This window comes from Oncorhynchus tshawytscha, linkage group LG20 (genome assembly GCF_018296145.1).
Source record: "Oncorhynchus tshawytscha isolate Ot180627B linkage group LG20, Otsh_v2.0, whole genome shotgun sequence".
NCBI classification, from domain to species: Eukaryota; Metazoa; Chordata; class Actinopteri; order Salmoniformes; family Salmonidae; genus Oncorhynchus; species Oncorhynchus tshawytscha.
The window spans coordinates 44,854,205-44,881,786 of record NC_056448.1 but is presented as its reverse complement, the minus strand read 5'-3'; the positions used below and the strand labels follow the sequence as shown (position 1 = coordinate 44,881,786).

The 27,582-nt window shown below is 42.2% G+C and overlaps 1 protein-coding gene across 1 annotated transcript; it reads right to left on the bottom strand.

Annotated features, from left to right (window-relative positions):
• Positions 1-4,763: 4,763 nt before the first annotated feature.
• LOC112219963 (E3 ubiquitin-protein ligase rnf213-alpha) lies at positions 4,764-27,460 on the bottom strand. Its single transcript, XM_024381454.2, has 10 exons — positions 27,248-27,460; positions 19,131-19,700; positions 18,826-18,975; positions 18,484-18,647; positions 18,324-18,345; positions 9,872-10,008; positions 8,635-8,805; positions 6,493-6,677; positions 5,524-5,771; positions 4,764-5,323 (listed from the first exon to the last, which is right to left on the bottom strand). The coding sequence occupies exons 2-10, from the start codon at positions 19,521-19,523 to the stop codon at positions 5,060-5,062; spliced, it is 1,734 nt and encodes a 577-aa protein (XP_024237222.2). The 5' UTR covers positions 19,524-19,700; positions 27,248-27,460; the 3' UTR covers positions 4,764-5,059.
• Between the last annotated feature and the right edge of the window lie 122 nt (positions 27,461-27,582).

Below are 27,582 nucleotides of genomic sequence, written 5' to 3'. Positions count from 1 at the left end.
GAGAGAAGTAATGTCACCAACAGCTCTGGCAATCTGTTTAGGAGAGAAGTAATGTCACCAACAGCTCTGGCAATCTGTTTAGGAGAGAAGTAATGTCACCAACAGCTCTGGCAATCTGTTTAGGAGAGAAGTAATGTCACCAACAGCTCTGGCAATCTGTTTAGGAGAGAAGTAATGTCACCAACAGCTCTGGCAATCTTTTTAGGGAGAAGTAATGTCACCAACAGCTCTGGCAGTCTGTTTAGGAGAGAAGTAATGTCACCAACAGCTCTGGCAATCTGTTTAGGAGAGAAGTAATGTCACCAACAGCTCTGGCAATCTGTTTAGAAGAGAAGTAATGTCACCAACAGCTCTGGCAGTCTGTTTAGGAGAGAAGTAATGTCACCAACAGCTCTGGCAATCTGTTTAGGAGAGAAGTAATGTCACCAACAGCTCTGGCAATCTGTTTAGGAGAGAAGTAATGTCACCAACAGCTCTGGCAATCTGTTTAGGAGAGAAGTAATGTCACCAACAGCTCTGGCAATCTGTTTAGGAGAGAAGTAATGTCACCAACAGGTCTGGCAATCTGTTTAGGAGAGAAGTAATGTCACCAACAGCTCTGGCAATCTGTTTAGGAGAGAAGTAATGTCACCAACAGCTCTGGCAATCTGTTTAGGAGAGAAGTAATGTCACCAACAGCTCTGGCAATCTGTTTAGGAGAGAAGTAATGTCACCAACAGCTCTGGCAATCTGTTTAGGAGAGAAGTAATGTCACCAACAGCTCTGGCAATCTGTTTAGGAGAGAAGTAATGTCACCAACAGCTCTGGCAATCTGTTTAGGAGAGAAGTAATGTCACCAACAGCTCTGGCAGTCTGTTTAGGAGAGAAGTAATGTCACCAACAGCTCTGGCAGTCTGTTTAGGAGAGAAGTAATGTCACCAACAGCTCTGGCAATCTGTTTAGGAGAGAAGTAATGTCACCAACAGCTCTGGCAATCTGTTTAGGAGAGAAGTAATGTCACCAACAGCTCTGGCAATCTGTTTAGGAGAGAAGTAATGTCACCAACAGCTCTGGCAATCTGTTTAGGAGAGAAGTAATGTCACCAACAGGTCTGGCAATCTGTTTAGGGAGAAGTAATGTCACCAACAGCTCTGGCAATCTGTTTAGGAGAGAAGTAATGTCACCAACAGCTCTGGCAATCTGTTTAGGAGAGAAGTAATGTCACCAACAGGTCTGGCAATCTGTTTAGGAGAGAAGTAATGTCACCAACAGCTCTGGCAATCTGTTTAGGAGAGAAGTAATGTCACCAACAGCTCTGGCAATCTGTTTAGGAGAGAAGTAATGTCACCAACAGGTCTGGCAATCTGTTTAGGAGAGAAGTAATGTCACCAACAGGTCTGGCAATCTGTTTAGGAGAGAAGTAATGTCACCAACAGCTCTGGCAATCTGTTTAGGAGAGAAGTAATGTCACCAACAGCTCTGGCAATCTGTTTAGGAGAGAAGTAATGTCACCAACAGCTCTGGCAATCTGTTTAGGAGAGAAGTAATGTCACCAACAGGTCTGGCAATCTGTTTAGGAGAGAAGTAATGTCACCAACAGGTCTGGCAATCTGTTTAGGAGAGAAGTAATGTCACCAACAGCTCTGGCAATCTGTTTAGGAGAGAAGTAATGTCACCAACAGCTCTGGCAATCTGTTTAGGAGAGAAGTAATGTCTATGTGATGCGTAAAGACATTTATGCCTAGACTACATGTTGAAGCCAATTACAACAATGTGGACTAGAAACAAGCCAAACCTATTTAGCATAATGCTATTTACAAATTAGCCTATCAATCCACACTGGGCTAGGATGAGAATAATCCTGACCCTTCAGCCAAATTGGAGTTGATGACAAAACAAAGACCGTCAATAATCTACACAATTTGAGACAACGGCCAGAAATATTAAGCAATAGGGAACAATGGGGATCGTTGATTGGTCAGTGAGTGGTCAAGCCCTTCATCACACCTACAACTTATTTATTCATCAAAAACCTTTTCATGCCACCAGCAGCTATTCCGCCCATGATTCTCACTGTGAAAATAACTCAAATATTTCTGACACTCCTGGACCTGAATCGCTAACTCCAGTATCAAAGGGAAATTTAAAAAATAAAAACACTACCGGTCAAAAGTTTGGAGTCACTTAGAGATTACCTTGTTGTTGAAAGAAAAGTTATAAAAAATGTTGTCCATTAAAACAAAATTAAATTGATCAGAAATACAGTGTAGACATTGTTAATGTTGTAAATGACTATTGTAGTTGGAAACTGCTGATTTTTAATGGAATATCAACATAGGTGTACAGAGGCCCATTATCAGCAACCATCACTCCTGTGTTCCAATGGCACGTTGTATTAGCTAATCCAAGTTGATCATGTAAAAAAGGTTAATTGATCATTAGAAAACCCTCTTGCAATGATGTTAGCACAGCTGAAAACTGTTGTTCTGATTAAAGAAGCAATAAAACTGTCCTTCTCTAGACTAGTTGAGTATCTGGAGCATCAGCATTTGTGGGTTCGATTACAGGCTCAAAATGGCCAAGAACAAAGACCTTTCTGCTGAAACTCGGCAGTCTATTCTTGTTCTGAGAAATGAAGGCTATTCCATGCGAGAAATTGCCAAGAAACTGAAGATCTCGTACAATGCTGTGTACTACTCCCTTCACAGAACAGCGCAAACTGGCTCTAACCAGAATAGAAAGAGGAGTGGGAGGTCCCGGTGCACAACTGAGCAAGAGGACAAGTAGAGTACAGTAGAGTGTCTAGTTTGAGAAACAGACGCCTCACAAGTCCTCAACTGGCAGCTTCATTAAATAGTACCCGCAAAACACCAGTCTCAATGCCTATGCTTTTGCTATTATTGGTTCCCGTAGCCTATGCTATTGCTATTATTGGTTCCCATAGCCTATGCTATTGCTGTTATTGGTTCCCGTAGCCTATGCTATTGCTATTATTGGTTCCCGTAGCCTATGCTATTGCTATTATTGGTTCCCATAGCCTATGCTATTGCTATTATTGGTTCCTGTAGCCTATGCTATTTAATAAACACTATTGTAAAAACGGCAACCTTATCTTAGCGCTCCCTTCTGGTTACTTTAGTAAGGCAGCTTATGCCGCGTTCATATCATGTCGGGAACTCGGGACCTGCATCGAGCTTCCTAGTAAGAAACTCAGTCATTTACGAGTTTCCGACATGAGGCAAACATGGCAATAGTCTCCTTTTCTTTAAGAACCAAAGTTTTTTTTACTGGCCTTCCCAGAGGCTGTTATCGCAGCAAAGTGGCGACCAACTCCATATTAATGCCCATGATTTTGGAATGAGATGTTTGACGAGCAGGTGTCCACATACCTTTGGTCATGTAGTGCACCTGTTTTCGAGTAGACTTGAAAAATGCAGCGTGCAATATGAATTGTCTTGACCGTACGAGGCTGTAACCCCGCTGACCATTATAGCCAATGTGCCTGCTCAGGAGGCTAGTGTTTCATTAGCCTTCTCTCTGTCAGTTAATTAAAATGTTTTATCATGTTTAGGCCTGAATATACAAGTATGTCTCATGTCAAATAAAGAAGACAATTTTTATGATATACTTTTGCATAGAAACCCAAATAAAAGGACGTAGATAGAAAGATGTGTATGTATCATGTAATGTAATGTATTCTAGAATGGAGTTTTTTTTTAAAACTAGATCTGCATAAATCAGTCAACAAAGCATATCCTACACATACAGCGTGTTCGTAAAGTATTCAGACCGCTTGACTTTATCCACATTTTGTTACGTTACAGACTTCATCTAAAATGGATTTAATAGTTCCCCCCCCCCCTCATCAATCTACACACAATAGTGCATTGTGTCCCGTCACCACCCGCCAACCCCTCTTTTACGCTACTGCTACTCTCTGTTCATCATAGTCACTTTAACCATATCTACATGTACATACTACCTCAATCAGCCTGACTACTGTATATAGCCTCTCTACTGTATATAGCCTCTCTACTGTATATAGCCTCTCTACTGTATATAGCCTCTCTACTGTATATAGCCTCTCTACTGTATATAGCCTCTCTACTGTATATAGCCTCTACTGTATGTAGCCTCTACTGTATGTAGCCTCTACTGTATGTAGCCTCTACTGTATGTAGCCTCACTACTGTTTTTCACTGTCTTTTTACTGTTGTTTTATTTCTTTACTTACCTATTGTTCACCTAAAACCTTTTTTGCACTATTGGTTAGAGCCTGTAAGTAAGCATTTCACTATAAGGTCTACTACACCTGTTGTATTCAGCATTTCACTATAAGGTCTACTACACCTGTTGTATTCGGCATTTCACTATAAGGTCTACTACACCTGTTGTATTCAGCATTTCACTATAAGGTCTACTACACCTGTTGTATTCGGCATTTCACTATAAGGTCTACTACACCTGTTGTATTCAGCATTTCACTATAAGGTCTACTACACCTGTTGTATTCGGCATTTCACTGTAAGGTCTACTACACCTGTTGTATTCAGCATTTCACTATAAGGTCTACTACACCTGTTGTATTCAGCATTTCACTGTCAGGTCTACTACACCTGTTGTATTCGGCACACGTGACAAATAAACTTTGATTTGATTTGGAATACCCAATAATGACAAAAGAAAAACAAGTTTTTAGAAATTTTTGGAAATGTATAAAATACGAAATATCACATTTACATCAGTATTCAGACCCTTTTGCTATGAGACTCGAAATTGAGCTCAGGTGCATCCTGTTTCAATGGATCATCCTTGAGATGTTTCTACAACTCGACTGGAGTCGTGTTTCTCAATGAGTTGAACGCATGTGAAGGCATCCAACTGGTATTTACAACTGGTAATTACCACCTTTCCATTTGGTTATGAATGCAGCATTAAACCAACGGCCTTCTGGTCCGTCCGCCTCTATATAAACCTCTAGGGAAATGTAACTGCCACTGAGTTATTGAATTGTATGTGAAGCATCCCATCTTTTGGTTTAGGCCAATAGCCGAGGAACTGTAATGTTAAAACAACGTACTCACTTTTTGAGAAGTACGACGGGTTGTGTAAAATCTGTCCAATACTGCAGGAACTCGTCTTTAGGCATGTTGGGCAGACAGAGAGCAAAGCATAGACCAGCGACTTCTGCTTTCTCTAGTGGGATCTCATAATGTTTACTCATATACAGTACGATCACAGCGGCCTTCATTTGGTCCTGAAAAGTGGGACTCCTTCCCTCTCCCTTCTTCAGCAGCTGAGGAAGCACACTCTCCAGAATGAACTGTTTCAGCAGCTTTTGAACCTTGGAGTAAAACATAATGTTAGAAGACTGTTTAAGAAAACGGTAAACGGCAATGCGTTTCTTTCTCAACTATTAAATCACGGTAAAACAGCATGTATTTTTCTATAAATAATTTGGCATAACGTCTGTGCTTTATCGCTGGTCTATGCATTATCTGAATGCCATTATGTTTATTTAACAATTCTTTAAAAATAACTCACATCTTTATTTGTTTGTTTTCTCATATTCTTGTTGATGCCTGCATACAATGACGGTTTCCTGTAACTCTGTTCAAATTGAATCAGTCGTTTCATGAAACAGTTGAGTTGAATGTCATTCCAGCTGTGAAGGAGTTCAAAAATAGTCTGAAGCATTATCTTCCCTGCGATTTCTCTGCCTTGGATTATTCTTTTGGACACATCCTTGGATGGCGAGGCACAGATAATGTCATCATACTGATGCCAAGCCCCTGTGGTGGGGTGGGGTGGAGGGGTGGGGTGGAGCGGTGGGGGGGAGGAGGGGTGGACACAAATAAAAAGAAGATGCCACTTTAACGAACCCATGTTTTATGTGATGTTCTTGGCAAAGCAGGAAAGAGACATTTTGACAGCACAAATAAGTTGATATGTTGCTAAAAATGTTTAAAAAATGGAATACTATGCACTTGACTCAAAACTAATTTCAACTTGGTTTACAGTTGAGTTTGACCTAAAATAGTTTAGATTTTTTATTTTATTTTTAAGTATGAAGCTTATGCGTATGAGTGGGACACGCACATTCTCTGCTCTACTTGTTCAGCTGCCCAAAGAACAGGCTACTCTGGCGATTTTCTGTGATGAATGGAGAATGGTGCTTAATAAAGCCAGATCAAAGCTGAATCTACAGTGCATTCAGAAAGTATTCAGACCCCTTGACTTTTTCCACATTTTGTTATGTTACAACCTTATTTTAAAATTGAATTGTTTGTTTTTCCTCATCAATTGTCACACAATACCCCATAATGACATCACAATACTCCATAATGACATCACAATACCCCATAATGACATCACAATACCCCATAATGACAAAGCTAAAAAAAGTGTTCTAAAATGGGATGAGCATCACCCAAAAGCTGTCATCTCATGTGTTCCAATTAAATGCAGCCATTGCAATTGAAAACAGTTGTGGAAATTCTACAAAACTCCTACCTTCCTCATCGAGTAGTTTGGTATTTACAGAAAGACTTCTTCTTCTGGTGGGATGTGTAGAATCAATGTACTCGTACTCATACGTTGCCTTTTTGGAACTGTAGACAATATATTGGTATGGTATGGGCACAGCTTGGTCAGTGACCAGGATTCCTTCGACTAAGAATCCATGCACTCCCAGTTCCCTGGAGAGATTGTAAGTAAACATGTAAAAACATTTCAACTTACACACATGGTGTTTTAAGCCTATTTGATTAACCTGATGTATTTTCCGATATGTGCCACCCTGATTACCCTAGAAAGGGCCGTCCACAGGTCAGGAGTAACGACACTGAACGCCCTGTTGCCCCAGTTTCAATGCAGACCCGATGCAGTGAGTGTTGGAGAAATATGGGTTCAACAGCTAGGTTTCTACGAACTTGTCCAGGGGGATTGTTTGGTCGACATTTATTCATTTTTCATAGAAAAAAGATTTGCTTCCAACTGGGCAAAAAAAAAAAACTGGTTGAATCAACATTGTTTACACAACATTTCAACAACAACAACAACAAAAATCCATGTGGTGACATTGAATCAACGTAGAAAACTGACTGGATTTGCAAAAAGTCATCAATGTAAGGGAATTTGATCTACTTCCACTCAACCTAAATCCAATGAATTCACTTTTAAGTTGACAACTCAACCAAATGTAAATCAAAGCTAGACGTTGACCTGACGTCTGTGTCCGCTCAGTGGATCGCCACGCTGTGTATTTCCATTGAACTGTCGCGTTGATAACAACAGCTGGACGTAAATGAGTCACACCTAAAAAAAATAAATAAATAATGTTTTCACCAAAACCTAGAATGTCGAACAAAGATGCAGTCGAAGTGTTTCCATTATCCAATGAAGCAAATTGAGCATTAATAAAGGCTGTCACCAAAATGTGTCATGTCTCAGGTAGCCCGCAAAAGCCAACGTGGATAGAATTGAATCATATTTGCCATATTCTAACAATTCTCATGTGCCAACTTTTAGCCACGTTCGTGCTATGGTGAAAACGTCACACTCCTATAGATCTGAAACAATTGGGATGGTGAAAACGTCACACTCCTATAGATCTGAAACAATTGGGATGGTGAAAACTTCACACTCCTATAGATCTGAAACAATTGGGATGGTGAAAACTTCACACTCCTATAGATCTGAAACTATTGGGATGGTGAAAACTTCACACTCCTATAGATCTGAAACCATTTGGAAACTTGCAACCAGCCAGTATCACCAAGCAAGGTCAGCAATTCAGGCATTCTTGAAAGTCCAGACAATCGTTGTCCTGCAAAGAAACATAACTTTTATAGTTAAAAAAAATATATAGATTTTAAAAAAATAAAAAAAAGATTTTGCCAGCAGTAGGCCTTTAGAATGTAACGTGGAGTGGATGGTTTTAATAGTTACATGATGACATCACGTGCCCCACTGTACCTTCAAAATGATTCGTCAATCAGCATTTATTTGAAAAAAAAAAACCCACCAGAATTTGTCGCTGAAAAGAAAGTTAGATAAAAGAAAAACTCACCCGTCAAACAGATCAAATTTGTGTTGATCTTTAGAAGATTTCTCCTACATCTTCTGTTTCCATTTTAATTAATTATTTTTATTTAACTAGGCAAGTGAGTTAAGAACACATTCTTATTTTCAATGACGGCCTAGGAACAGTGGGTTAACTGCCTGTTCAGGGGCAGAACGACAGATTTGTACCTTGTCAGCTCGGGGGTTTGAACTTGCAACCTTCCAGTTACTAGTCCAACGCTTTAACCACTAGGCTACCTGCTGGTTACTAGTCCAACACTTTAACCACTAGGCTACCCTACACGTCAAAAATATTTTTTGGGGGGGGCTGACATTGCTTGTGTGGAATAAATCTGCGTCATTGGAAACCTGACTACTTGTATTTAGTTTCTTACCACTCAACATCACATCCTGTCCCAGGATTGGACTGTAGCTTTAAACATAACAAGGGTTATGACGTTAGGATGTGTTAAATCACTCTTTTTGTAGAATGACATTACTTATAGGATTACTTTTTAGGGCAACACAACTGGGACAAACCACTAAATTCCGGTTGAACATACAGTAGACACACACGTGAAGCGAACCCACTTTGTCACGGTTAGCTCAACTGCATTGGATTCCCAGCTCCCCGTTTCCTCCCCTGCCCATACGAAAAGGCGATCCTCATTCTGGTCAAGATTGAAGTCCATTGAGAGGATGGCGTGGAAATAGATTTTAAGTCTCTCTTTTGCCGACACCTGCATTTTCCCTGTGTCTGTCCTGAAATGAAAACAAACAATAATAATCAGATGAGTATGATCTAAACCAGGGCTCTACAACCCTGTTCCTGGAGAGCTACCCTCCTGTGGGTTTTAACTACAACCCTGTTCCTGGAGAGCTACACTCCTGTAGGTTTTAACTACAACCCTGTTCCTGGAGAGCTACCCTCCTGTAGGTTTTAACTATAACCCTGCTCCTGGAGAGCTACCCCCCTGTAGGTTTTAACTACAACCCTGCTCCTGGAGAGCTACCCTCCTGTAAGGTTTTCAGTCCAACTCCAGTTGTAACTGGGGTACAGGTGCATCAAAGCTGGGACTGAGAGATTGAAAAACAGCTTAGATCTCAAGGCCATCAGACTCTTAAATAGTCATTACTAAACGCAAGAGAGACTGCTTCCAACACTGAGACCCAATCACTGGACACTTTAATGAATAGATCACGAGTCACTTTAAATAATGCCACTTTAATAATGTTTACATATCTTACTTGACGCATATCATCTGTATATACTGTATTTTATACCATCTGCTGCACCTTGCCTGTGCCGCTCGGCCGTCGCTCATCCATATATTTATATGGACATATTCTCATTCACCTCTTTAGATTTGTGTGTATTAGGTAGTCGTTGGGGGAATTGTTAGATTACTTGTTAGATATTACTGCATGGTCGGAACTAGAAGCACAAGAATTTCGCTACACTCTCATTAACATCTTCTAACCATGTGTATGGACCAATAACATCTGCTAACCATGTGTAAGGACCAATAACATCTGCTAACCATGTGTAAGGACCAATAACATCTGCTAACCATGTGTAAGGACCAATAACATCTGCTAACCATGTGTATGGGCCAATAACATTTGATTTGTATCAACTTGGTTCAGCTTATCAACCAGCTAATTATTAGAATCAGGTGTGTTAAAACCTCCAGGATGGTAGGAGATGGTTGGGGAGCCTTGGTCTAAACATATGCAGGTATGCAGGATAATTATTTGGGAAGGGGATTTAAATAACCATGAGCATTGAATGACATCCGGTTTTAGCAGAACGTTTTGGAATGGATACCTTTTTGGAGGTGGACAAGGATACTTTTTATCCATAGTTCCAGAGTCATCACTTTTCGTGTCTCCTTTCCTATGGTCAGACTGCTCGACCTCCATGGCATCATCCTGTAGGCCAACACTGGAGGGGATGCTGTCTGTCTGTTAAACAAGTAACACAAGACACCTGTTAACGCTTAACTGTCCCTCAAGTGAAAATGACCAAATAGACCTCTCATTATAACTTTTATTGGGTCCATTATTCTTCACATTTTCTCATGAGGATGAGAAAAAAATATTGCAGTTTTAAAGTAACTGTCCACTGAAAGTTAATATTCTGTTAACTCATACTCAAATAATGTTTTTTACTCATCCTATACTCATATGTGGCCAAATCATAAATTGGATGAAAATGTTTTTTATTTTTTTTATTTTAACTTCACCTCAAACTTGGATCTCAAACAGACCAGTTCAAATTGTCACATGCTTCGTAAACAACAGAAGCAGACTAACAGTGAAATGCTGACTGATGGGTCCTGGGTAAACAACAGGTGTAGACTAACAGTGAAATGCTGACTGATGGGTCTTTGGTAAACAACAGGTGTAGACTAACAGTGAAATGCTGACTGATGGGTCCTTGGTAAACAACAGGTGTAGACTAACAGTGAAATGCTGACTGAAGGGTCCTTGGTAAACAACAGGTGCAGACTAACAGTGAAATGCTGACTGATGGGTCCTTGGTAAACAACAGGTGTAGACTAACAGTGAAATGCTGACTATTATATTTCTAATGACCAGTATGCGCCCACACCATTCCAACACAGAAAATATGCTTTTTAACAGACTAAATTATTATCTATTTTGTAAGAAAAACTACTTCACTCATATATACTGTACCAGTCAAAAGTTTGGACTCACCTACTCATTCAAGGGTTTTTCTTTAATTTTACTATTTTCTATATTGTAGAAAAGTAGTGAATACATCAAAACTATGAAATAACACATAGGGAATCATGTAGTACCAAACAAGTGTTAAACAAATCAAAATATATTTTCAAAGTATTCTTCAATGTAGCCACCATTTGCCTTGATGACAGCATTGCACACTCTTGGCATTCTCTCAACCAGCTTCATGAGGTAGTCACCTGGAATGCATTTCAATTAACCTATTGGTGTTAGGGGGCAGTATTTTCATTTTTGGAAAAAAAACATTCCCGTTTTAAACGGGACATTTTGTCAGGAAAAGATGCTAGAATATGCTCTTTGAAGTATAAAACCACCAAAATAAATTCAACACATAAATAGAACATAGAATAGTAATATACAGGTGCAGTCAAATATATTCTCACCTTCGCATAGTTCACAATTTCTTCTAAATAAATGGAAAAATAATTGGTTTCCACATATTTGATTGATTTTAATAACTTGTTGAATCTAGGGGTAATTTTTTTTATTTTTGGAAAAATAACGTTCCCAAAGTAAACGGGCCATTTTTCAGGACCAAAAAATAGAATATGCATATAATTTGACAGCTTTGGATAGAAAACACTCTAACGTTTCCAAAACTGTAAAGATATTGTCTGTGAGTATAACAGAACTGATGTTGCAGGCGAAAGCCTGAGAAAAATCCAATCCTGAAGTGCCCCAGGTTTTGAAAGCGCTGCATTCCAATGACTCCCTATTCAGCTGTGAATGTACCATCAACGAGCTTACGCTTTCTACGTATTCCCCAAGGTGTCTACAGCATTGTGACGTAGTTTTATGAATTTATGTTGAAGAATAGCCGTAGGCAGCCACATTGCGTAAGTGGTCACATGGTGGCTCCGAGAGAGATTCTCGCATAAAATACAGAGGTAGCCATTACTCCAATCGGTCAGAGTGAAAAACGAATTGTCCCGACTGATATATTATCGAATAGATATTAGAAAAACACCTTGAGGATGTATTCTAAACAACGTTTGCCATGTTTCTGTCAATATTATGGAGCTAATTTGGAATATTTTTCAGCGTTGTGGTGACAGCAATTTCCGGGTGATTTCTCAGCCAAACGTGAAGAACAAACGGAGCTATTTCGCCTACAAAAATAATATTTTGGGAAAAAAATGAACTTTCGTTGTCTACCTGGGAGTCTCGTGAGTGAAAACATCCGAAGTTCATCAAAGGTAAACGATTTAATTTGATTGCTTTTCTGATTTCCGTGACAAGTTTTCCTGCTGCTAGCAAGGCATAATGCTATGCTAGGCTATGATAAACTTACACACATGCTTGTCTTGCGTTGGCTGTAAAGCATATTTTGAAAATCTGAGATGACAAGGTGATTAACAAAAGGCTAAGCTGTGTTCCAATATATTTCACTTGTGATTTTCATGAATATTTTCCAGGAAGATGTATGTCCGTTGCGTTATGCTAATTAGTGTCAGATGATGATAACGGTCCCGTTCACGGGCTGGGCGTCACTACAGGTTAACAGGTGTGTCTTGTTAAAAGTGAATTAGTGGAATTTCTTTCCATCTTAATGCATTTGAGCGAATAAGTTGTGTTGTGACAAGGTAGGGGTGGTATACAGAAGATATCCCTACTTGGTAAAAGAACAAGTCCATATTATGGCAAAAACAGCTCAAATAAGCAAAGAGAAACGACAGTCCATTATTACTTTAAGACATGAAGGTAAGTCAATCCAGAACATTTCAAGAACTTTGAAAGTTTATTCAAGTGGACCTCAGATCTGGGAAATATCCGAAGTCCGATTTCAGGGCGTTCAAGACAACTTGGAACTCTGGGGAAATAAATTGCTCCGACTGGGAAAATTTGTTTTGAACGTTCATCCAACTCAGAAATCCTAAATCGGGAACAGGGGGCCTGTTTCTAGAGCTCTGACTTTCCGATCGGAAGATCACTGACGTTGTGATTTGACCTCATTTTTGTTTTTGTTCCCAGTTGTATTGAAAGCACCATTAGCTAACGAACTAGCTACGACGGTCGGGGCACGCATGACCAGAATGAAACAGATGAACCACCAAAAGCACACGCCATTTCTCTTTAAAAGTTCAGAAAGACGAGGAGTTGGACCGTTTTTCGTGCCCAAAGTCGACCATTAAATAGTCGCTTATAGATATGCCAGTCAGGTGGCTATATGCCGGCAGAAACTTATATTGCAGTAACTTCGAAGGGCTCTGGTTAGTAAGTTACTAAGCCAGATAGAAGGATGAAATAAAAAGCTAACTTTAAACGGAGCCTACCTAAGCAGGAGCAAAAAAACAAGCTAATAAATTCTCATAACTCCATTGGAGTGGAGCGAGGAGTGACTGTGGCCAATTTGACTGGAGGAAGATTCTCAAAGGCTGGAGCGTCGGGTCTTTTCACCAGCTCTAATTTCGCTCACTTTTCACGAGCTCGTGGCATGCTCGCCCCACCACGAATTTGTAGTCTATTGGTGTGCTGCTGTAACCCCTTAGCTACTGTCATGGAGTTCACTAAACATTTTCGTAAAGAAACTGATGAAACACACAGGTGCTGGATCAAGGTGACTTACAAAGATGAGGACCAAGAGAGGGAGTGTGGTGATGTAATGTCCACAACTAAAGAATCATTGTGGAATCTGAAAAGACACGCATCTCAAAAGCATGATGGTGTACTTACTACGTGCACATGCTAAAATAAAGGAACGAGGTGGGTAGATAATTAAGTGTATCATTGTATTTATAAACCAAAAAAAATCAAATCTCTTAAAACGGTTTGTTCATTTTCATTCTATGATATATACAATAGGCCACAATAGGTCTAGGCATATTCCCACATTCAAGGAGCTTTTCGTTTTGATTGGGTTACTTTTCCTTAAAACCTTTAGGTCTAACTATTTATAAATATATTATTTTTTCTTTTATAAATACTACATCTCTGCCCAGCCTGGCAGGAGTGGCCAAAAGGGTGTCTAGCGTCCCCGATGGCTCTACACGTGTGGAGAGGGTATGGTCAGCTCGTCAGCTCTCCAGGCACCATCACATGAGCCTGAAACCACAGATGACCAAACTAGTGTTTCTTATTAATTATTATTATTATTTTTTTTTTTAAATGTCATTCTAAGTAAGTCACAGCCTAAACGCAAAAATGTATAAACTATAATGATTCAATACAATGAAATGTTGTTTAAATGCTGAGCGCTTTATGTCCCTACCAACCTATTGTGTCACACTAGCAAATTTGTCACAACGCATTTCATTGTAGGCTACAGCCTTGAAGTAATTGAAATAATATAGCCTAAATAATTCATTATCGGTTCCATCATAGCCTCCCTGTCTGGGTCCTGACCTATTTAGAGTGCATTCGGGAAGTATTCAGACCCCTCCCCTTTTCCCACGTGACGTTACAGACTCATTCTCTAAAATGGATTAAATTCACATTTTTCCTCAATCTACACACAATACCCCATAATGACGAGGTGAAAACAGCTTATTTATTTTAGCAAATGTATTAAAAATATAAAAACAGATATATACTTATTTACATAAGTATCCTTTACTATGAGACTCAAAATTGAGCTCAGGTGCATCGTGTTTCCATTGACCATCCTTGAGATGTTTCTACGACTTGTTTGGAGTCCACCTGTGGTAAATTCGGTCTATATAAGGTCCTAGGGTTGACAGTGCATGTCAGAGCAAAAACCAAGCCATGAGGTTGAAGTTATTGTCCGTAGACTTCCAAGACAGGATTGTGTTAAGGCAGAAAGCTGGGGAAGGGTACCAAAACATTTCTGCAGCATTGAAGGTCCCCAAGAATACAGTGGCCTCCATCATTCTTAAATGGAAGACTCTTCCTAGAGCTGGCCGCCAAACTGGGCAATCTGGGGAGAAGGGCCTTTATGTTGACCAAGTACCCGATGGACTCTCTGACGGAGCTCCAGAGTTCCTGTGGGAATGGGAGAACCTTCCAGAAGGACAACCATCTCTGCAGCACTCCACCAATCAGGCCTTTATGGTAGAGTGGCCAGACGGAAAACACTCAGTAAAAAGCACGGCAGCCCACTTGGAGTTTGCCAAATGGCCATAAAGTACGCTGACCATGAGAAACAAGATTGTCTGGTCTGATGAAACAAAGATTGAACTCTTTGGCCTGAATGCTAAGCGTCATATCTGGAGGAAACCTGTCACCATCCCTACGGTGAAGGATGGTGGTGGCAGCATCATCATCCTGTGGGGGTGTTTTTCAGCAGCAGAGACTGGGAGGATGGATGCACAAGTTTCTGAATGTCCTTGAGTGGCCCAGCCAGAGCCCAGACTTGAACCCGCTCGAACATCTCTGCAGCGACGCTCCCCATCCAACCTGACAGAACTTAAGAGGTATGCCAATGTAACAGTATAGCTTCTGTCCCTCTCCTCGCCCCTACCTGGGCTTGAACCAGGGACCCTCTCTGTACACATCGACAACAGACACCCTTGAAGCATCGTTACCCATCGTGCCACAAAAGCCGCAGCGGGGAACAAGGGGAACAACTACTTCAGATCTCAGAGCAAGTGACGTCACCGATTGAAACGCTATTAGCGCGCACCACCGATAAGTAGCTAGCCATTTCACATCGGTTACACCAAGCTTTCAGCGTCACACCCAAGAAGACTGTAATCGCTGCCAAAGGTGTTTCAACAAAGTACAGAGTAAAGGGTAAAAAAAATTTAAAACCTGTTTTTGCTTTGTGACTATGAGGTATGGTGTGTAGATTGATGAGGATGTTTTATTTTATTTTATTCGTTTTAGAATAAGGCTGTAACGTAACAAAATGTGGGAAAACTCAAAGGGTCGGAAAACTTTCTGAATGACTGTATATGCTGTTTAATATGACATGTAGCCTATTTGAAATGATGTTCGCTTCTTACAATCACCTTTCCATTATTATTCAAATACTTTTGAATCAAAACCATGTGGTTTGGCTTCAATAAATATAAACCAATTGGTAGATCCAGGTAGTAACAAAAAAAAGAAATGGCTGTTGGTTAAATTGCGGATTTTAATGAATGGAACGAATTTGGAGCTGCAGTTTTTCCCCCCCTGTGATCCTGTAGGCACTGAGCGGTTTGTGGCAGAGCAGCAGGAAAGGACATGGAACGCCGGAGCTCCGTGAGCGATGAGAAGGGATTTCCAACCGCTCAACTCCGCTCACATGCTCTGCTACGGAGAGACAGACAGTGGTGATGTGGAGCTCAGTGGTGAGGAGACAGAGAGAGGGAGGAAGCAAGCAGAAAGAGGTTTGTACAGTGGTTCCCAAACATGGGGTCAGGGGTACCCTAAATGAACCTGTACTATACTTTTCAAATAAGTTAGGAACTTAAAAAAATATGTTTCAATATGAACACCTACACAGGACCTATCTTCCCTATAGGCCGACATTAAAATACAACCACTGTATGTTTCTATTTGAACATCTCCACAGGACCCATCTTCCCTATAGGCCGACATTAAAATACAACCACTGTATGTTTCTATATGAACATCTCCACAGGACCCATCTTCCCTATAGGCCGACATTAAAATACAACCACTGTATGTTTCAATATGAACACCTACACAGGACCTATCTTCCTTATAGGCCGACATTAAAATACAACCACTGTATGTTTCAATATGAACACCTACACAGGACCTCTCTTCCCTATAGGCCGACATTAAAATACAACCACTGTATGTTTCTATATGAACACCTACACAGGACCTCTCTTCCCTATAGGCCGACATTAAAATACAACCACTGTATGTTTCTATATGAACACCTACACAGGACCTATCTTCCCTATAGGCTGACATTAAAACGCAACCAGTGTTTCAATATGAACACCTACACAGGACCTATGTTCCCTATAGGCCGACATTAAAATACAACCACTGTATGTTTCTATATGAACACCTACACAGGACCTATCTTCCCTATAGGCTGACATTAAAACGCAACCAGTGTTTCAATATGAACACCTACACAGGACCTATCTTCCCTATAGGCCGACATTAAAATACAACCACTGTATGTTTCTATTTGAACATCTCCACAGGACCCATCTTCCCTATAGGCCGACATTAAAATACAACCACTGTATGTTTCTATATGAACATCTCCACAGGACCCATCTTCCCTATAGGCCGACATTAAAATACAACCACTGTATGTTTCAATATGAACACCTACACAGGACCTATCTTCCTTATAGGCCGAATTAAAATACAACCACTGTATGTTTCAATATGAACACCTACACAGGACCTCTCTTCCCTATAGGCCGACATTAAAATACAACCACTGTATGTTTCTATATGAACACCTACACAGGACCTCTCTTCCCTATAGGCCGACATTAAAATACAACCACTGTATGTTTCTATATGAACACCTACACAGGACCTATCTTCCCTATAGGCTGACATTAAAACGCAACCAGTGTTTCAATATGAACACCTACACAGGACCTATGTTCCCTATAGGCCGACATTAAAATACAACCACTGTATGTTTCTATATGAACACCTACACAGGACCTATCTTCCCTATAGGCTGACATTAAAACGCAACCAGTGTTTCAATATGAACACCTACACAGGACCTATCTTCCCTATAGGCCGACATTAAAATACAACCACTGTATGTTTCTATTTGAACATCTCCACAGGACCCATCTTCCCTATAGGCCGACATTAAAATACAACCACTGTATGTTTCTATATGAACATCTCCACAGGACCCATCTTCCCTATAGGCCGACATTAAAATACAACCACTGTATGTTTCAATATGAACACCTACACAGGACCTATCTTCCTTATAGGCCGACATTAAAATACAACCACTGTATGTTTCAATATGAACACCTACACAGGACCTCTCTTCCCTATAGGCCGACATTAAAATACAACCACTGTATGTTTCTATATGAACACCTACACAGGACCTCTCTTCCCTATAGGCCGACATTAAAATACAACCACTGTATGTTTCTATATGAACACCTACACAGGACCTATCTTCCCTATAGGCTGACATTAAAACGCAACCAGTGTTTCAATATGAACACCTACACAGGACCTATGTTCCCTATAGGCCGACATTAAAACGCAACCACTGTGTTTCAATATGAACACCTACACAGGACCTATCTTCCCTATAGGCCGACATTAAAACGCAAACAATTCAGTTCTAAAAGTGTCCTACATTTTTGTTTTGCTATCGATGCTACATGTCAGTGTGAATCATTTCTCACATTTCCCCCATTTCAGGTGTGTAACATTACAATTGTACAGCTAATAGATGGACTGTGTTTTTGTAGACCGACTGAGGTGCATGAACCTACAGCATCCTTACGGACTGCACTAAAACGCAAACCCTAGTCACGGCCCTGTAGCCACTCTTGATCCAATTTAGGTGCTTATCAGTGCCCAAATCTGCCATTTTCAACCCGCATGCATACCAGTGTAAAGGGTTAAAAATCAAGTAGCTACGATACCTCTGATCCAACCATGGCTGTGCTGAAATTGGAACAAAGAAAAACAAAAATCAGATTAATATTGTTTTAAGATGAAGTGAGCAGGAATAGTCTTGGTTAAGTTAATTTAAAATAAGTATGAGTGTTGAGTGACTTCTGACTAGAAGAAAATGTTGGATACCTTTCTGGCGGCGGTCCAGCCGGAGTTTCAGAGGCATCACTTGTGTTGTCCCTCTTAATATCTGGACTAGTTGGTGAAAGGGAGGCATCTCCTTTCCCTTGGGCAGACTGCTCAACCTCCATAGGCTCCACGTGTCGGTCAACACTGGCACCTTTGCTCTCTGTCTGTTCATTCAAGTAAAACATGTAATAAACATTAACACTTAACTGCCCCTCAAAATGAAACAAAATGGCCAAATTCATCCCTCAATACCTATGAAAAATTGTATTGGGTCCTTTAGTTTAAATTGTTCAAACAGCAAAATCCTCTTTAAAAAAAAAAAAAATCAAGTAGCTACGATACCTCAGATCCAACTATTGTGTTGTCCTTTGGTTCCATCTTAAAATCTGGACTTGTTGGTGAAAGGGAGGCATCTCCTTTCCCATCGGTAGACTGCTCAATCTCCATAGGCTCCACTTCCGGTGGGTCAACACCGGAACGTATGGTCTCGGTCTGTTCAGTGAAGTAAATTTAAAAAAACAACGTAACACTCAAATACCTCAACAAGAAACCAAAACGGCCACAGATGGCCCTCACTATATAACTGAAAATTACATATTTATATTTGATCAAACAAAATCCTCTTAAAATCAAAACAGCTACGATACCTTTTGAGAACCAAAACAGACATCCTTAACAACAGCAGTAGTTTGCGCAGAGTCCTGGCCTTTTAGGTCGGGTTGCCTATTCTGGTTCACAATCTGGTCTTCAGCATTCTTGTCCAAGGTTGCCATATTTGTCTTTCTTTTAGTTTTTTTAGTATTTTTAGCCTTTTGACCAGCGACCTTTGTTCCTTTCTCTGAAACGGACTGATGAGAGGAGCTGGAGAACTCGTCCCCTGACTCTGGTATAACGGCAGTAGTGCCATTTGCAGCTGACTTGAATGTCTGTTTCGTAGGTGATTGAAGAAGATTACTCTGCTCAATGTGCTTGTCACCTTGCTCCACTGTCAACTGTGTCTCTGCCTCTGACAAGGTTTGTGGATTTATGTTGTCAGACATGTTTAAAGATGATCTGACTGCACAGGCTAATTCATCAGTTAATCAAGCAGGGTAGACACGTGATGAAGTTGCTGAGCGGTTTCATCCTGTTTACGAGGGTTCATCAGAACAAAGATGCAGACTTCTTTCCCATGTTTCTTCTTTTGGTCCTCTGGCTCTTTTTTTTATCTGATAGAGCTAAAGAAAATAAGAGAACACAACATGTAAAGTTACGAATATAACTACTGCTCACTGAAGGAAAGGAAATAGGTACAACTCACTATGTGGGGGGAGTCGCACCCTTGCTAGTTGTCTGAAGAACGTTTAAATCACGCCTGACAAGGACAAAGAAAACAGCGCCTCACAAAATCAAGGGGTGCAGCCTCATTCCCTCAAGGACACTCCTCTCTCTCCACCATACTGAACACTACTAACCTCCTCAAGGACACTCCTCTCTCTCCACCATACTGAACACTACTAACCTACTCAAGGACACTCCTCTCTCCACCATACTGAACACTACTAACCTACTCAAGGACACTCCTCTCTCTCCACCATACTGAGCACTACTAACCTACTCAAGGACACTCCTCTCTCTCCACCATACTGAACACTACTAACCTCCTCAAGGACACTCCTCTCTCCACCATACTGAACACTACTAACCTACTCAAGGACACTCCTCTCTCCACCATACTGAGCACTACTAACCTACTCAAGGACACTCCTCTCTCCACCATACTGAACACTACTAACCTCCTCAAGGACACTCCTCTCTCCACCATACTGAACACTACTAACCTACTCAAGGACACTCCTCTCTCCCACCATACTGAACACTACTAACACTACTAACCTACTCAAGGACACTCCTCTCTCTCCACCATACTGAGCACTACTAACCTACTCAAGGACACTCCTCTCTCCACCATACTGAACACTACTAACCTCCTCAAGGACACTCCTCTCTCCACCATACTGAACACTACTAACCTACTCAAGGACACTCCTCTCTCTCCACCATACTGAACACTACTAACCTACTCAAGGACACTCCTCTCTCCACCATACTGAACACTACTAACCTACTCAAGGACACTCCTCTCTCCACCATACTGAACACTACTAACCTACCCCAAACCGTAAAAATAGTTTTTTTCCTCATATCCAATTGGTAGTTACAGTCTTGTCCCATTGCTGCAACTCCCGTACAGATTCAGGAGAAGCGAAGTCGAAAGCCATGCGTCCTCCAAGACACGATGCTGCCAAGCACTGCATCTTGACACACTTCTCGCTTAACCCGGGAAGCCAGTCGCACCAATGTGTCGGAGAAACACCGTACAGGTGGCAACCGAAGTCATCTTGCAGGCGCCCGGCCCAGGAAATCCCAAACGCTCCCCTAACCCGGACGACACTGGGCCAATTGTGAACCGCCTCATGAGTCTCCCGATCACAGCCGGCTGTGACACAGCATGGGATCAAACCCGGGTATGTAGTGACGCCTCAAGCACTGATGCTGTGCCTTAGACCGCTGCGCCACTCGGGAGGCCCATCCAAACCAGGTTTTAATACACAAATTCTACTCTATGGTCTTTGACAATTACTTAAACCCTTTTAATGCCCTTTTTCTTCTCTTCCCATTGACTTTTCTTACCTCACACAAATTCCCCGCCCACTTCACTCTCCTCCCCTAAAAAAAGGCGACCAATCCAAACAAGAGGAAATGGATAGAACAGAGCAGATGCTCCTCCTACCAAGACCTTCTGCTTTGTTTTACCTCATTCCCTTCCTTCAGGGAACATTAGTTATATTCATAACTTTAAGTCCCCTTTCAGTCAGTTGACTTAGTACAACACAGCTACAATCACCCCCACAAGCTGACACCAGCGAATAGCAATTGAGAACGGCCCACAGCAGACCACTCATCACTCTAATCCGCATAAAATGTGGTGACCTGCACGCTGCCTAGTGACGCTCTACTGTCCCTGCAGTAAGAACACTTCAAGCCACAGAGAGAACAGTGACATCCAAGCGATAAAACCTCAAACGTCTGGGCCGATGCCCAACTGGCTGCCACACAGCCATCACTAACCCTCAATCCCGTAAAAGACACCCACGACGGTGTGTACCACTAGGTAACCCCTGCCTCTCGCTGTTACATGCCAAGAAGATAGCCGCCATAATCCTGTGGAAGAGAGTTTGCTTGTAAAGCCCATGGGAGCCCCGTGCCGAAGTAGAGGGTCTCACCACAGAGACAGGGCCTGTAGGTAAGACGGTGAAACCTGAAGCACTCCGTTTAGGTGGTTAGATGCGTCGTGTCTAGGCACCTGGCTTAGAACCCAACGCAGGAGGGGGGGAAAAAACGTTACCATGGGGATTATATCATACCCAACAGACCCAGCGAAAAAAACGCTGTAACCTGGCTGGAAACAGGACAGATGGCTTTTAAATACAGACATCCTCTGTAGAAACAGTTTATAATTTAAACTGTGCGTGAAATAATAGCACAGGTGTATTCAACACTGCTCGTTTCCCTAGGCGCCGCTACCACCAATCAATCGCCTACGGAGACCATAACCCGCAGAACTAGACACCTTATAGGGACTAGTGTGAGTGCACGTCACGTCCAGAATCGACGTCCAGAATCGGCGATGACCACCCAGCAAAGAGACATTTGTTTCGGGAGGGGTGTCCCCTTTATGGACAGAGAGTGAGTTGCGCTGGGCCACTACTGTAGCGATCATACTATTCCTGAGTGCGCGCACGGTGATAGACTTGTAGCATGGTGACCAAGCTCAGTGACCGGGGAGCTCGTCCCTCAGCACAGTACAATCTGTCCAGTTTGAGAAGTGACACTGCCCAGAAGGGAAAGTGGAGTTATCATTAGCCCCACTCCCATTGGTCAACGAGGGCAGGTGGCTAGCCAGCTTTTCCTCCACCGGGAGTGCATGCACAAGCTTCCTTCATTCCCTCCACATCCAGGAATAACCGGGCTGAATGAGGCTCGTCACGGCTTGCCTTTAGCTCGTCGTCAATGTCTGGGAAGAGAGGCCAGCGGTGCCTGACTAAGGTAGGCATAGGAATATCCCACAAAACCTGGTCGCCCTCTGTTGCGGGAGGGGATCGGGCCACATGACCGGCCGCTCTGCGACACCGTCCAATGAAGAACACGTTATCCCCCTGGGTGTCCCCTGCAACCTCCATAGCTGGGGGGCTTTTGACTGCCCTGGAGCCAAATCATTCTCCTCCACATCAATGTCTGAGAATCCACCGCGTCGTCCTCCGAACGCGGATCCCTCGTGCTGCAGAGGGTAGCAGAAACAATGTCAGAGAATCCACCGCGTCGTCCTCCGAACGCGGATCCCTCATGCTGCAGAAACAATGTCTGAGAATCCACCACGTCGTCCTCCGAACGCGGATCCCTCGTGCTGCAGAGGGTAGCAGAAACAATGTCAGAGAATCCACCGCGTCGTCCTCCGAACGCGGATCCCTCATGCTGCAGAAACAATGCCTGAGAATCCACCGCGTCTTCCTCCGAACGCGGATCCCTCATGCTGCAGAAACAATGTCAGAGAATCCACCACGTCGTCCTCCGAACACGGATCCCTCATGCTGCAGAGGGTAGTAGAAACAATGTCAGAGAATCCACCGCGTCGTCCCTCTGAACACGGATCCCTCATGCTGCAGAAACAATGTCAGAGAATCCACCACGTCGTCCTCCGAACACGGATCCCTCATGCTGCAGAAACAATGTCAGAGAATCCACCACGTCGTCCTCCGAACACGGATCCCTCATGCTGCAGAAACAATGTCAGAGAATCCACCACGTCGTCCTCCGAACACGGATCCCTCATGCTGCAGAAACAATGTCAGAGAATCCACCACGTCTTCCTCCGAACACGGATCCCTCATGCTGCAGAAACAATGTCAGAGAATCCACCACGTCTTCCTCCGAACGCGGATCCCTCATGCTGCAGAAACAATGTCAGAGAATCCACCACGTCGTCCTCCGAACACGGATCCCTCATGCTGCAGAGGGTAGTAGAAACAATGTCAGAGAATCCACCACGTCTTCCTCCGAACACGGATCCCTCATGCTGCAGAGGGTAGTAGAAACAATGTCAGAGAATCCACCACGTCGTCCTCCGAACACGGATCCCTCATGCTGCAGAGGGTAGTAGAAACAATGTCAGAGAATCCACCACGTCTTCCTCCGAACACGGATCCCTCATGCTGCAGAGGGTAGTAGAAACAATGTCAGAGAATCCACCACGTCTTCCTCCGAACGCGGATCCCTCATGCTGCAGAGGGTAGTAGAAACAATGTCAGAGAATCCACCTCGTCGTCCTCCGAACACGGATCCCTCATGCTGCAGAGGGTAGTAGAAACAATGTCAGAGAATCCACCACGTCTTCCTCCGAACGCGGATCCCTCATGCTGCAGAGGGTAGTAGAAACAATGTCAGAGAATCCACCACGTCTTCCTCCGAACGCGGATCCCTCATGCTGCAGAGGGTAGTAGAAACAATGTCTGAGAATCCACCTCGTCGTCCTCCGAACGCCGATCCCTCATGCTGCAGAGGGTAGCAGAAACAATGTCTGAGAATCCACCGCGTCGTCCTCCGAACGCCGATCCCTCATGCTGCAGAGGGTAGCAGAAACATCTGCTGACTCGTTGTCACGAAGATCGGAGGCTACTAACTCCATGTAGTCTGACCATATACAGTTGAAGTTGGAAGTTTACATACATTTAAACTCAGTTTCACAATTCCTGGCATTTAATCCTAGTAAAAACTCCCTGGATTATACGTTTTGAGTCGCCTTCCACAAGCTTCCCACAATAAGTTGGGTGACTTTTGGCCCATTCCTCCTGACAGAGCTGGTGTAACAGTCAGGTTTGTAGGCCTCCTTGCTCGCACATGCTTTTTCAGTTCTGCCCACAAATATTCTATTGGATTGAGATCAGGGCTTTGTGATGGCCACTCCAATACCTTGACTTGGTTGTCCTTAAGCCATTTTGCCACAACTTTGGAAGTGTGCTTGGGGTCATTGTCCATTTGAAAGACCCATTTGCAACCAAGCTTTAACTTCCTGACTGATGTCTTGAGATGTTGCTTCAATATATGCACATAATTTTTCCCACCTCATGATGCCATCTATTTTGTGAAGTGCACCAGTCCCTCCTGCAGCAAAGCACCCCCACAACATGATGCTGCCACCCCCATACTTCACGGTTGGGATGGTGTTCTTCGGCTTGCAAGCCTCCCCCTTTTTCCTCCAAACATAATGGTGGTCATTATGGCCAAACAGTTCAATTTTTGTTTCATCAGACCAGAGGACATTTTTCCAAAAGGTATGATCTTTGTCCCAATGTGCAGTTGCAAACCGTAGTCTGGCTTTTTTATGGTGGTTTTGGAGCAGTGGCTTCTTCCTTGCTGATCAGCCTTTCAGGTTATGTCGATATAGGACTCGTTTTACTGTGGAGACAGAACCCGTCTCCCTCCTGAGCGGTATGGCAGCTGCGTGGTCCCATGGTGTTTATACTTGCGTACTACTGTTTGTACAGATGAATGTGGTACCTTCAGGCGTTTGGAAATTGCTCCCAAGGATGAACCCGACTTGAGGAGATCTACAATTTATTTTCTGAAGTCTTGGCGTTTGATTTTCCTATGATCTCAAGCAAAGAGGCACTGAGTTTGAAGGTAGGCCTTGAAATACATCCACAGGTACTCCTCCAATTGGCTCAAATGATGTCAATTAGCCTATCAGAAGCTTCTAAAGCCATGACATAATTTTCTGGAATTTTCCAAGCGGTTTAAAGGCACAGTCAACTTAGTGTATGTAAAATTCTGACCCACTGGAATTGTGATACAGTGAATTCTAAGTGAAATAATCTGTCTGTAAACAATTGTTGGAAAAATTGTGTCATGCACAAAGTAGATGTCCTAACCGACTTGCCAAAACTATAGTTTGTTTAACAAGAAATGTGTGGAGTGATTGAAAAGCGAGTTTTAATGACTCCAACCTAAGTGTATGTAAACTTCCTGACTTCAAATGTAGTCCTAACTCTGTCGAGGCTGCACCCTGATTCTTGAGAGGGCGGGGCCTCCCATGGGGCACAGTCTCATTGGCCTCAGATGGTCAGACGTGATTGAAAGGTTATTCAGATGAGTTAGCGAGGACGCGACTCCCCCCATAGCTGTGTTATGAACTGCCTGAAAGGGAAGCAATGGTTATTATAGCACTGTAACTCATTACCAAATGTGACTGAGAACAAGAACCAACTTTGTGTGTGTGTGTGTGTGTCTTTTGTGCGTGTGTTCGAATGTGGGAAGCGTTTGTACTTTCACTCTGCCAAAATAGTACACAATTACAGCCACTCACCCTTCCAGATAACTTGAAACAGTCTACCCAGTCGCTTACCAAGAAACAGTTTCGACTTAAATCTGCTCGAGAATATATGGCAAGATCAGAAAATGGCTGTCTAGCCATGATCCCCAACAGAGCAGGAATCATTTTGAAAATATAAAATGGGCAAATAGTGCACAATACAGGTGTTCAAATATCTGAGATTTAGCCAAGAAGACTCACAGCTGTATCTGCGGCCAAAGGTCTTTCTAACATGTATTGACTCAGTGGGGTGAATACTTTGTCTAATTCAAGGTATATTAGTGTTTTATTTTTCATTCATCTTTAAAAAGGTTCATATTTTTCTTCCACTTTGACAAGAGTATTTTTTGTAGGGATCATTGACAACAAAAAAATGACAATTGAACAAATGTTAATCCCACGCTGTAACAATAAAATGTTAATCCCACATTGTAACAATAAAATGTTAATCCCACGCTGTAACAATAAAATGTTAATCCCACGTTGTAACAATAAAATGTTAATCCCACGTTGTAACAATAAAATGTTCATCCCACGTTGTAACAATAAAATGTTCATCCCACATTGTAACAATAAAATGTTAATCCCACGCTGTAACAATAAAATGTTAAGAAATTCAAGTGTGGTGTAGATCTTCTATAAGCACTTAATTTGCTGTGAATGATCAACTAGGTGCCAACACTTAATGCCCTACAACTTTCAGTTTCACATTCCAATTTTTCATGTTGCATGCAGTTGGTGGTGTTGACAAAGTCAAGGACGGTAAAATGGTAAAAATAACAGAGGCAAAGGCCTATTTCACAAAAACATTGTTTTCATAGCTTCCACTTTAACAAATGTAGCCTATATAAATCGGATTTATCTATTTTGGGGGTAGACTTGATAAATGTATTTTACTAAGCAAGTCAGTTAAGAACACATTATTATTTACAATGACAACCTACTGGGGAACAGTGGATTAACTGCCTTGTTCAGGGGCAGAAAGACATATTTTTACCTTGTCAGCTCGGGGATTCGATCTAGCAACCTTTTGGCTCTAACTACTAGGCTAACTGCCTTCGGATTTTAGCTGCTACATTGGTATATAGTATCATTACCCGTTAATTAAAGCAATTTAAAGTCTAGGAACCTTGCCAGCACTAAAATAATTAAGGCAAGCTACTCTAACTTGATTGATTGCCTGAAATGGCTTGGTATCTAGTTGGAAGATCGGGAACATATCTAGCTGCCTAGCTGAAACCAACATCAGAAAATTACTAGGTGGCTAGTAACAAAACAAAGCAAATGTCGTATTTATTCATCAAGAAGCAATACATTGGCTACACAGCTTGATCAAATTCACATTAACACACGTACCTCCTGCGAGTCGCGCCTGTCACCGGCAGCTAAAATGAAATCAAACTGTGCGTCACTCGACGTTCTCTCCTCCACTGACGTAGCACATCTTTGCTCCGCAGCCTAAATGGAAGGAACCACTTACCAAGGAAAACAGTGTGTCCTCCGCCTCTTTTAGGTCCTGTTGGAAAGAAAATCCTTTAACTTTAGAAATGAGATGAAGCGACTCAGGGCGTTATTGTCATATTATGTTGGAAAAGGGTTTTACTTTCGAAATGAGATTAAAACCTCCTAAGGATCCGCCCCCCTTTTTTTTTTTTTCAAAGTTTCGCCTAAAATGATATACACACATCTAA